Genomic DNA, 13,540 nt, shown 5'->3' on the forward strand with positions numbered 1-13,540 from the left:
AATGCATTAGGCACTAAATGTTGAAATTAACATACACAGAGATTAATAAATGCTTTAAAAAATGCAGCTCATTATTAGTTCATGTTAACTAATTAACCTTATTCTAAACTGTTAACCATGTTAAAAACACAACATAAACAATATAAACAACACTAACCTTTTTTTTCACCACTGGGGGGACTTTAAACATTTCAAGAAATGTAATTTAAAGGACTGAATTAATGGTTTTGGGAAATTGGCCCAACTGAATCAGTTATAGTTAATCAAGTATAATATATAAGTATATATATATCAAGAAATCAAGAAAAACTGTGATAGCGCGTTTTTATTTTGGGTGAACTATCCCTTTAAGCAGCAGCCTCACGTTTTCACTCCTCTAATCTGTAGGGGGCGGCACTGTTCCTAAAGAACGATCCGCCAATAAACAAGAAGAAGAAGAAGAAGAAGAAGAAGAAGAAGAAGAAACGCAGGATGTCTGAAAAGGGTGAGCACTATTCCTTTTTTGTATTGATATTTTTTTTTAAATCACTTTGCAGATTCAAGCAAGGCTGTATTGCTTTAATTCTCTATTTGATATTATAGTAAACCTACCTCACGAAACGACCTTCAGAGTTGCTAAATTACGAATACACACGTAACTCATGTGAACACACGCCCTTCAGTATATAGTTATAACTTAAAACAAATTTAAACTGCGAATAAAACAGTTTAAACAATGATGAGAGTTATATCACAATTATATCACATTTAAAGCATAGTAAGACGTTCGTTGGCTTATTAACACTACCAAGCACTGAAAGTCACATGCAAAACCAATTAATGTTTGTGGTATGAGTCATATTACCCACACACCCCTCTACATTTGGTTATATAAGAGAAAACAGCTAAATATATACCTCCCAAAAAACTGCTTGAAATATTTGCTTGACAGTTTGAATTAAACAATCCAAAATCAACCAACGTGTATACGTTTCTTAAGATGAATGCTGTCAAAGAGGAAAAGCTTAGACTTTGTATTGGTATTAGTGTGAGTGGGCTGTCACGACAAGTTAAACTCGTTGGTTCTGTAGTTGAAATCCATTGCATTGCAGATTTGATTTAAACACCTCTCTTTACTGCAAATCTGTCTGAAAGTGATACTGTGGTCTTCTGTATATTGGCTGCTGCAGTAGTGTGCTATTTGTGTCTGGCTTATGTCTGAAGTCCAGCAAGGTCACTTCTTTGGCCAAGGCCACTGTCACATAAAGACACTGACTTCCCACATTTCCCTCTGGTAGCTGCTGTATCCAAAGTCCATTATCCTGGATGGAGAACAAAAGCAGTTTGTTTAAAATGGTTTAGGTTTTCAGGTTTTTCTAACTTCCTTTCTCCTCAAACTATATCAGCCATTATCTGCCCAGAACAGAAAATGAAAGTCACCTCTATTTATTTGAAAGTTGCTTCTGTACTTTCATGTATGCCACAAGGTATTAGGAACAATAACATGCATGCAGTGACTTTTAAAATGTAGATATTTTTATTGGGGCATAAAGTAAACTGGCCAACTGATCATAATGAAAAGTAAAAATAAATAGCATTCTTGAAAGGAAAGCCTAATAAAAGTAGTTTTGTATAATGTTTTAATGTTATTTCTTAGAAAAAAAAGAACATTATATTAGGTGTCTTACACTACTTTGTACTTGCATAAAAAAGCACAATGTGTTGCTGTATTGCAAAACATATGCTGATATTGAGGTGGGATAGGGGTAAAGTTGGGGACAGGTGTGGTGGTATAGGTAAGTTTAAGGGTGGATTAAAGGGTTAGTTCACCCAAAAATGATATTTATGTAATTAATGACTAATGTCGTTCCACACCCTCCGTTCAACTTCAGAACACAGTTTAAGATATTTTATATTTTAGTCCCAGAGCATATGCAGTCAATGCACACTGTACTGTCCATGTCCAGAAAGCTAATAAAAACATTATCAAAGTAGTCCATATGTGACGTCAGTTGGATGATTAGAATCTCTTGATGCATCGAAAATACATTTTGGTCCAAAAATAACAAAAAATATGATTTTATTCAGCATCAGTCTTCTCTTCCGTGTTTGTTTTCAAACCTCAAATAAAGATTCAAACGGTCATGAATCAGCTTATTGATTCATGATTTGGATCACGTGTCAAACTGCCAAACTTCTGAAATCACGTGACATTGGCGATCCGAATCATTGATCGATTCACTGATTCAGGGCTGTTTGAATCTTTATTTGAGTTTTGAAAACAAATGTGGAAGAGAAGACTGATGCTGAATAAAATTGTAGTTTTTGTTATTTTTAGACCAAAATGTATTTTCGATGCTTCAAGAGACCTTAATCAACCAACTGATGTCACTACTTTGATGATGTTTTTATTCGCTTTTTGGACATGGACAGTACAGGGCGGCAGTGGCTCAGTGGTTCATGTAGATTGTCTACAAACCGGAAGGTTGGTGGTTCGATCCCCGGTTCCACCTGACCAAGTGTCGAAGTGTCCATGAGCAAGACACCTAACCCCAGCTGCTCCCGACGAGCTGGATGTCAGCCTTACATGGCTGACATCGCCGTCGGTATATGAATGGGTGAATGTGAGGCAAGATGTAAAGCCTCACATTCACTTGGATGGCCATAGGGTCTGTTAAAAGCGCTATATAAATGCAGTCCATTACAGTGGGCATAGACTGCATATGCTCTAGGACTAAAATATAAAATATCTTAAACTGTGTTCCAAAGATGAACGAAGGTCTTACGGGTGTCGAACAACTTTAAGGTGAGTCATTAATGACATCAATTTCATTTTTGGGTGAACTAGTCCTTTAAGGAAGGGGCAACAGTTTAATTATAGATCACGCAGGGACTGTGCTCCTCCACAGCGGTACCTACCAGTCTGGCCTGAAATAGTCCCAATATAAACACTTATTATAAGTGTACCATAATGATTCAGGGTAAGACAAACACGGTTTGTAAAATGGATTCATGTTGTACATTCTCATTGTATAATTTTTGTAAATCTTGAACACAAAAGAAGGTACAGACAGCAGCTTTAAAGACATCTAATATATTAAGAAAAAAAAACATTAAAATATTTTAAATATATATGTTTGTTAAACAGTCGTCTCAATGTGTGGGGTTCACTATGATGAAATAGCTCTTTCTGGGTTATTAAAGCATGTGTTTTATAAGCAGATTTAATGCTAAATTAACTACTGTTTTCTGGCAGACAATGAAACGTTTGATGTCATGGAACTGGCAGAGCATGTCAAGAAACAAAGGTGGTGGAACAAAATGTTTGGCAAAAATCAATCTGGACCGGCTGCTGAGAAGTACTCCGTTGCAACGCAGTTGGTCATTGGAGGAGTTAGTGGCTGGTAAGTCATTATTTGAACAGTGATGCGTATTAACACCATGCCTTTCAAAGATTGTATACCGCCTCAGATTAGTATTGTTCAACATTCACTGCTCGTTAAAACATCACACTATTACTTTATCTGGACAAACTCCGTATCATCAGAAAGATTAAAGCAGCACTTGGCTACTTTTGCTCTCGGGGTCCCCCTACAGTTTGGAAAAAATAATGTCCTCAACTACTGTCGTAAGATCTGTCATCCTACAACAGGGGATGCCATCGTGCGTGCATTTGTTGACATGACAACCCTGATAGCCCTGAACTAGTGATGCGTGGCTCGTCTCATAACCCGCGGACCCCGTATGTCTATTTAATGGTCGCGGGTGCGGGGCGGGTTGTAAAAATATATACAGTGGTGCGGTGCGGGCCAAATAACTTCATAAAAGTGGCGCCGCGGGTTGGTGCAGCACTAACAGTTAAACTGAACACTGAGGAGTTCACATGCAGGTGTTCTTCTGGCGGCGCATGTGAAATGTCTTCATCCCAGGTAACGTTACAGTCAGTGGCATATGCTTCAGCATGTCATATGAATATAATTTCATGGGTTTTATTTTTTTCAAACGCCAAATTATCACGATGCTCATGTTTACAAGCCAGTGTCATTATAGTAGTCTATTGGTTACTGTTTTACAGAATCTATATGATACTTCAGTTCAATGTTTGAGTGGTAGGTAATCACCGTAACAAGCATGACAGCATCGGTCGGGCACACCTCCCTCACTCAGCTCACGCCGACGAGCAAACGCTGGTCCAATGTTGATCCTCGTCCTGCCTTTAATCACATCACTTTCTCGTTTCCTCTTATTGCTTTCCTCCAACAAAACCTTTTCTTTCTTATTTGTCTCTGCTGCTTCGGACATGACTATATTATCCGACTAACAAAGTTGGGCTCGCACGTCCGAATGTAAGGAAGTGTGGGTGTTGGTGGAAGTGACGTATATGCCGTAAAGCAGTCGAATTTTGTAGTTCTTTTTGTTCTCGGGTTACTACCCGAAACCCGAAGTTTAAAAGTACGATTAAAAACGATACAGACCCCATCAGGCTATGGCAAACGTGTCATTCAACCTATTGTAAGTCGATTTATCATCACAAGAGTCTTAAAAAATATATTATGAAGGTTGAAAAGTTACCTAGTACTGCTTTAAAGACTCCAGCTTTTTGAACACTTTTTATGATAAAACTGGGTTGCAGTGATATTAATTTCTTAATTTATGTCAGGAGTGCATTATAAAAGATCTGTTATGAACTATATTTTGAATAGATTATCACACGCACGTTAAAGGTGCCTTAGAAGGAACAATTGAATTAACCTTGCCATAGTTAAATAACAAGAGTTCAGTACATGGACATCACATACAGTCAGTCTCAAACATCATTAGCTCCTCCTTCATATGTAAATCTTGTTTGTGAAAAACACCACGGAAAAACAGGCTATTTTCAACATAACGCCAACTGTGACGCAATCGTTGAGATCCTTAATATGTACGCCCCCAACATTTGCATGTCAGCCAATGTTCATTTTCAGGCCGAACTGCGCAGTGCGCAGCCATCTGGAATTCAGTCAGATAAACAGTGTCATGCGATGATAGCGAAAACGGCAGATCATCCCAAATGTCATGTTCCAGGCGGTGCGGGACTTTTCTTAGCCTTCCCACAGATAAACAATGCCAAGAGTCATGGTTGATGTTTATTTACAATCGGCTACCGCAGCAATTTAATTCAAAGTTGTTCGATTGCTCGGCCATTTCCCCATGGAGAGTGTTTCTAACCTGGGGCAATATAGCAGGATTCACTCAGCGTCTGATACTGATGAAAGGGCTGATTTCAACCGTATTCCTGCAAGCAGTAAGTAGTGATTTTTATCCACTTCTTGACTGTCGAACCCATTTTGGATTAAATTGAAAGTTTCTTAGTAAGATAACATTATAATAATGTTGTCTAAATGTCTGTGTTGTCTAAATGCAAGATGCTACTAAAATAACAATTGGAAACTCCAAGTAGCTCACACAACAGTTTGTCAAATGACAAAGGTTAATATTATTTCCTGCCAGCGTTGTCATAAAATACAACTGTAGATATGTATATATCGATCCCTTTTGACGGATTTAAATCTAAATGAGCCTATTTCACCATTAAAGGACAACTCCGGTGAGAAATGAACCTAGGGGTAATTAACAGATGGTTACCGAGTAGATCGTTCTCTGGGATGCGTTTTCATGAAAATCGAAAGTAAAGAGTTTTATCTCTAAAAACAGATTAGCTTAAAACGCTAGTCTATGGGGCACAGTGTAGACATAGGGTGGTAAAATTAAATCGCTAGTTAAAGCGTTCATGGCTCGATGAGTCGAGACTGTTTTCCAAGATGGTGCCTGTCCGTGAACGCGTAAGGCACTGTGTTTATAAAGTATCTTCTTATTAAACTGTTTGTACTCTTACAAACTTCTCAATGCTTCGGTTTGCATGTAGGGACCCTCATTATGCACCTGTGTTAGTGTGAGACTATTTTTAGCCTTGTTAGCGGTATTAACTAGCAATTTCATTTCACTACTCTGTGCCCCATAGACTAGTGTTATAAGCTAATCTGTTTTTAAAGATAAAACTCTTTACATTCGATTTCCATGAAAACGCATCCCAGAGAACGATCTACTCTGTAACCATCTGTTAATTACCCCTAGGTTCATTTCTCACCGGAGCTGTCCTTTAACACACAACTCAGAAGCTAACTACGTTTACTACTACTGTTTAGTTGCTTACAGATCGCTCACTTGATCTTTGTAGCTAACGTCACCTTCTCCACCATCTAAGTTGTGATAGTCATTTGACAAGGCCTCTAGTCAATTTGTTAAATAAATATAAATTTTTGAGAACTGAAGTATGATTATTTTGCAGCGGGTGAGTAGTAAACCTGACACTGCCTATTTTGAGTGGCTTCTACATTACTTTGTTTGGCTAAATAAATCGACTTTTAAATCAGTACCCTACTGTCAAACTGTAACATTACTGTAAACAACATATTTACTCGCTCGTGATTCAAAGTTAAGAAGGTATCATTGTAAAATGATTGTCATGACGGATGGTATGTGTTAGCTATCATTGAGCAGCAGTGGAGTAAAACAGCCAATCAGAGCAGAGCTCAACATTAATATTCATGACTCTTCCAAATATGGCAAAAACAGAGCATTACACCCAGTGACAATTTCTAGGGTTGTAAATGGACCTGTAAAACTGTGCCTGGACAAATTTTGACCTTAAATAAGCCACATACCCTCTATTTAGATATTTGAGAACAATTTAACATATTGTTTTAAATCATTCTAGAATTTTCTCTTTAATTTTTACCTTTAATTTTCCTTTAACTTTTAATTTTCTCTTGTCTGCAGCAGCTCATTTGTGTTCACACAGATCGCAAAGAACAGCCTTCAGTTTAGCTCTTAAATGTAAAGTGCTCATATTTGGAAAAATACTGATATATCACACTTTCAAAATATTTCGTCATACAGAATAACACTTCCATTAATTTCTCACTGAATTATTTGATATAAAAGAGTTAAAACATGCTCAGAGCTCTCTGTGGGTCTCCTCTTAATGATATGCAGCATATGAGTCATCGGGCCTTTATTTGCTCATTGAGCTATCAATAATGTTACAGCTCAACACTGCCCTCCGCATGATGCTCTCCTCCTGTGTGGACACTTCCTCATTCTGGCTCTGTGAAGAACGACCCTATTCTACATTTATACGCGTGAACTAAGTAGCTAATAAACACACGATAACTATCGATTTTTTTTTTTTTTTTCTCTCTCTCTTTTTTCTCCATGTGATTCATGCTATTTTATATCAATAATGGATGTTTACATTATGACTGCTAACATGTGTAGCAATTAGCTCCATATAAAATGATAAATATAACATGTTTTAACATCACCGTTTGAATGAAATCCCCATTATATCGTGACAGGAAACTAATAAAAACAATCGATGGTGGTCTAAAGTGACATAAAGAATGATGGTGTAATTTTAATATTTTAAATTGTGTTGTATAGCTTGATGTTAAATGTAGCTCTGATGCACCTGATGGATCAGGAGCTTTGTCTATTTTGTTACAATAATTCACGTAATGTGCTTTTAGTTTAGTTTTTATTTCAATTACAAAGATGGTGTAATTTTTGGTGCAAATTTGGTGTAAATTTTGGTGCAAAAATGGTGTAATTTTAATATTTTAAATTGTGTTGTATAGCTTGATGTTAAATGTAGCTCTGATGCACCTGATGGATCAGGAGCTTTGTCTATTTTGTTACAATAATTCACGTAATGTGCTTTTAGTTTAGTTTTTATTTCAATTACAAAGACTTTAGATAATTGTGGCTTACTAAATGAAATACTGCGTTGTTAATGGGCCATTTAGGCAGGCATACATGTTATAATGGTTTGAGTAATGGCTGTTAAAAAACAAACGATTCATAACAAAAGAATAATGAGGATTATGTCTCATACATTCAAAAGTGTGAAACGATCGTCGAGTGAGCACATTGTAGCATTAATTGAGCTGTTCTAAATATATATTGTTCTGTTCTTTCTAAATATATATTGGTTATGTGAATATTCAGAATAACATATGAGCAGCTGTCTTTTTTTACTATGAGTATGTCTAAATGCTCCATTTGCCAAATCAGGAGGTGACAAGCAAGGGGTTATAAACAAGCCATTTTTTCTTGTGTTTTTTTTCCAGGTGTGCAGGGTACTTGTTTCAGAAAGTTGGGAAGCTTGCAGCATCAGCTGTAGGTGGTGGCTTCTTTTTGCTACAGGTAAATCATAAAAAATGTAAAAATGAATGTGCTTATAATAATTGTCGTTTTGACACTATAAATTATGACTATTTAAGCACTGTATAACTGCACAAGCAATCTTCAAATGTACTTTCAGATTGCTCATCACACAGGCTACATTAAGGTTGACTGGAAAAGAGTTGAGCAAGATGTGAATAAGGCCAAGAAGCAACTGAAGCTGAATTCAGACAAACCCCCTAAAGAAGTGACAACAAAATTGAACGAGGTAAGAAAATACTTTTATAATTTTTGTATACATTTATGTAATTGTAATATTCTGTTTCCTTGTGTGCTCCAAAAAAAACAAACGGTCATATTGCACCCTAAATCATAATTGGCCTTAAGATACAGGATACAGGAAATCCCCCCTAAGATTTGACAAGATTCCGCTGATCAGTGTAATGTTGCAGTCACAAGAATTTGACCATACAAAATTTCTTTGGATACTGTTTATATTTAAAGTCCCAGTGTAGAAACCGGAAGTAGCAAGTGAGTTTTCTTCAGTGCTGAGACATATTTCAAAGTGAAAAGGAATATTGAACCGAGGGTTTTACCTCAGCGCTCCTCCTCTCCATCGATCGCTCATAGCAAACTAACGGTTGGAGTGGAGTGGTTACGCATTTTAAGACCCAAGCCGTCAAACTGCCTTAATCTGAGAAGGAATGCCATTTCCAGACCGGAAGTAACTTTTTAGATTTTGATTGAAGATTACCACGGCAAACTACTTTTTTCTTGCACGGATTAATTGTTCACCCTAAGACCTGTAAAATGTGCTAACAAAGTAAATAGGGTCAATTTTGATTTCATGAGGACTTCAACATAATGTATCCAAAATGTATAGATACAATTAGCACTTCCCGACTAAAGATTTTTTTAGTCGACTAGGAGTCTTCATTTGAGGCAATATTTGTCTAGTCACGTTTATGCTATTATTGTAATTACAAACCTCGAAAAACTTAAAAAACTTGATTTCACCAAGTGGTTTTTTTATTGCAACTTTCTCATTTGGGGTATGAGACCTAGTACAGTACCTTGTTCGGTTGAGGTGCCAAGAGAGCCATACTTACACTAAAATGTGACGTGTAAACACTGAAGATCACTGATTGGTCAGAGAGAATCGCCACTACCAGTGCCATTCGATTTGAAACATGAGACACCAAACCTGCTAGATTTAAATAGTCAGTAACAGCCATTGTTGCAAACAACTTGCTTTAAATGACTGCGGCACACAACGTGAAAAAATAAAGGGCTGTGTCGTGGCCAGTGGTGGTGGCACAACTATAATGATCAGTCTATAATCCCCCCTACTTTGAAGTGTTACTAAACTGCAGTGGAAAAGCAAATAGAGTCAAAGTAACAATATATTGGTTCTGTGGAGCTCTTAAAGTGACAGCAGCCTAATAATAAACCTGCTTCCATGTGTTTAAGTTAAAGGGGTACTTCAGCGCTGGGAAGATGAATGTGTTAAACTGGGTAATTTACAGTGGGCAAAAAGGTATTTAGTCTGCCACCAATTGTGCATGTTCTCCCACTTAAAAAGAGGAGAGAGGCCTGTCAATTTCATCATAAGTACACTTCAACTATGAGAGACAGAATGAGAAAAAAAGCCTAGAAAATCACATTGTCATCATCATTATCTGTTTTCTTTTATTTATTTATTTGCAAATTATGGTGGAAAATAAGCATTTGGTCACCTGCAAAAAAGCTAGATTTCTGGCCCTCACAGACCTGTAAATTCTTCTTTAAAGGTCCCGTTCTTCGCAATTCCATCTTTCAAACTTTAGTTAGTGTGTAATGCTGCTGTTAGAGCATAAACAATACCTGTAAAATTATAAAGGTCAAAGTTCAATGCCAAGCGAGATATTTTATTTACTGGAAGTTCCCTTTCAAAGCCTACAGTGAACGGCTGGTTTAGACTACAGCAGGAAGTGCAGGGATGTAATGACATCACTAGAACCATTTGTTGACTAACCCTCCGCCCACAAGAACACGCAAAAAAGGGGGCGTAGTCTTGTTGCTCTCCCACGTGGAGAGCGTGTTGCTCAGAGAGATGTGATTACAGTGCTGTGACATTTTGTTATTCTTGTTGGCAATATGGTATCTAAAATGTAAGTCCCTTATTAATTTCTTGTTTAGTAAACTTGCATAAAATCAAGATCACATTTGTTATCATGCTGATATCTGGATTCTTCCTGTGATATTTATTCAAATTACATGCAGTGAAAGCGTGCACCCGCACTAGTCTAATCTTCAAGACTACATCACGTAGTGTACGTGCGCACACACACACTCTGGGTGTGTGTGTGAGGGATATACTCGATAATGTCAGATCGCACACCGTTAAATCGACAATTACGATATTATCGCAGATATATTGCACATCCCAACATCGACATGAATACAGTAAGAGCTGCTTTTGAGCAGCTTAATGCAGTTTGGAACAAGTGTGCACTGCAGATTTCTATTGCTCTACCCTTTTTTTGTAAGTCGCTTTGGATAAAAACGTCTGCTAAATGATTAAATGTAAATGTAAATGTAATGCAGATAAACGTGATTGACATATTTGAACATTATAAAAAGTGTTCTTTGATCGCTCTCTGTAGTTAAATCATTTAAATAACAGATTTGTTTCATACTACTAATAGAAACGACGTGAAGTTGATCGTTTTAGTCACTGGCTTGATTCACTGATGCATCAAGATGGCCAGCGACGGGACTGACACTATTAAACGATTTAGAAAGAAAGTCTGTGTGAACCTGAATGATTAGCTACACATCAGAACACTCAGAACTGATCCCAGATCAGGCATTAATGAACACTGTTACTGTTTGTGGCAGTGCTGTTGAATCCATATGGTAGAGCCTGTGCTGACATCACGACTGATGAACTGAATCCATTCTCTACTAATTCTCTGAGCAGGCAAAGTAGAGGAAGGGGCGGTAACCTTTCAAGAATTCCATGCAGAATTCAAGATCAGCTCATTTGGGCTCTCATTTTCTCAAAAGCAGTGAAAGGCAGCCAGAACTCGGTTTACACCGATCAAAATTTCTAGCCTCTTGGGGACAATATTCAGACTAGGGGAACTCGTATTACTGTTGAAAAACCTCATAAAATGAAAATCTCATGCCATGGGAACTTTTAAAACTGAATGTGTCTGTTCAATAAAGTGTGACTTTGCTCTGCACCGCTCCGTTATGATTGCCAGAGCCGAGCGCGGCTGTGCACATTTACGTTCTGTGAGTGAGATTCCCCTTGATAACATGCGGAACAGTAGAAGCAGACAGACTGGTCAGGAAGCAGACAGACTGGCTAAACCGACCGTCTGCTAGCTGTCTTATGTCACCAGTATCAGAATCGTATATATTCCAACTTAAAAAGACTCTTTCACCTAGATATTAGCACATAGAGACTGTGTTTGTTCCCCAAATTAGTAAATACAAAAAAACATCAAAACCATTCAACAGTAAAAATGTAATTGATGTCCAACAATTAAACAACAGATATAATACAGATGAACAAATGATAAAGCTCAGGTTGCTGAATAATCGATCCCTTTCTCCAAAAGTGCTATTTGTTAATGATATGATTACAGATAATAAACTAGATGTGCTGTGTTTGACAGAAACCTGGTTAAAACCTGACCACTACATTACTTTAAATGAGTCCGGCCCCCCCAAGATTGTTATAAACACGAGCCACGTCTGAAAGGTAAAGGGAGAGGTGTTGCTGTAATTTATAATAATATCTTCAGTATTACTCAGAAGTCTAGTTTCAAATATAATTCCTTTGAAGTTTTGGTGCTTTATGTAACGTTATATAGTGAAATTGATCATTTGACATTTGTGTTGGCTACTGTATACAGGCCCCCAGTGCACCATACAGACTTTATCTGCAGCAAGTACTAACTCTGATAAAAACAAAAAGCTAATTATTTGATAAAGTCCAAGTGAAACTGGAAGTCATGACTGTTGCTGATCACTGAGGTGAACTTAAAAACATACCATAAGATTGGGTATATACTTCAGTTAGATTTCTACTCATTAGAATTTGTAGGGGTGCCAATAATTTTGGCACACATTTTTGGAGAAAAACATTTATTTAATGTATTCCACATTTAGATTTGTAATCAAATAAATGTTATATGTTAAGTGAAAGACTAAAAAGAGATAAAAAGAGAAAAAAAAAATTCCGTCAGTTTAAAGTTTTTTTTAAAGCTGTTTTCTTTTTATTCAGCTAAGAAGTCATGCCATGATGTATCGATTTCCTTTTAGTCAAACATCTTCATGTGATAACGATTCCCAGGTCAGAGTTCACAAAACTTGAGCTTTTGTTTCCCATGTCCCGCATTCGCATGCATAAAATTACTGGAAGTCAATGGAACGAAAAGTGTAATGCCTCTTAATGCTTAGTCATTGATTTACAGCAGAGACTGTGTACTTGTGTTGAATTAAGTTTCATTTTCTCTTTCCATATAGGTGCAGGTATTTGTCAAGAAAAACATTGTTCTCACAGGGGGCTTTGCTGGAGGATTTCTGATTGGCCTAGCTTCATAGGAGCTCTCTCATTGTTGTCTCTGAAGAACGTCATCTAACTATGTATACAGCAGATTACAGCTTTTGTCTGATATTGCATCTTGTATTTATCTCTGCAGACCTTTATAAGTTTGACCTCTAATTAATAGATTTTGGCATGTTAAGAGGGGTTCAAAAGAAAACATTTAAGCTTGCAAGAATGTATGATTTCAGCTTTCAAATGTGCACTGTTTTTAAGTTTGTATTTAACTCCCCCGTTACATTTGTTTATTTGAACATTTTGCTGTATTATTTTGGTACAAACAATTTCTGACAAATGAAGTCGTCAGTTTGTTTAAACATGTAAATAGTTGTAACATTTGAAATTGCCCCAGTTAAAAACCCATATCAAAACTTGCAAAAATATGGCTGAGCATGTAAGTTACTTAATTGAGCTATTTTTGTAATAAATTATTTAAAAATACACCCTGGGTCAATTAAAGTTCTATTGTAATAATAATGGCGAATGTTAAAAGTAAATTGTAAATCAGATTTTAAGCAAAAATGCCCCCCCCCCCCCCCCCGTTTTGTTAGTAATTTTTATGAAATGCATCTCCTCTATTTTGCTACATTACACATTGTGATATTACAATTTCTTTTTGATTTTGTGATTTGAGTTTAATGTGTCTGATTATAGAACTCTGCTGTATTTTCAAAATCTGATCTTAACCAAATTGTGTTAAGTGTCACTTAAATAAAATATGAAATGAACTATAACAAC

The 13,540-nt window shown here is 36.8% G+C and overlaps 1 protein-coding gene across 1 annotated transcript; it reads left to right on the forward strand.

The window, feature by feature from the left end:
• The first annotated feature begins 394 nt into the window (after nt 1-394).
• On the forward strand, nt 395-13,243 carry fundc2 (fun14 domain containing 2). Its single transcript, XM_067423728.1, has 5 exons — nt 395-484; nt 3,236-3,383; nt 8,151-8,226; nt 8,345-8,473; nt 12,724-13,243. The coding sequence occupies exons 1-5, from the start codon at nt 472-474 to the stop codon at nt 12,799-12,801; spliced, it is 444 nt and encodes a 147-aa protein (XP_067279829.1). The 5' UTR covers nt 395-471; the 3' UTR covers nt 12,802-13,243.
• Nucleotides 13,244-13,540: the final 297 nt, after the last annotated feature.

The sequence above is a fragment of the Pseudorasbora parva genome, chromosome 18 (genome assembly GCF_024679245.1).
Source record: "Pseudorasbora parva isolate DD20220531a chromosome 18, ASM2467924v1, whole genome shotgun sequence".
In the NCBI taxonomy this organism is placed as follows: Eukaryota; Metazoa; Chordata; class Actinopteri; order Cypriniformes; family Gobionidae; genus Pseudorasbora; species Pseudorasbora parva.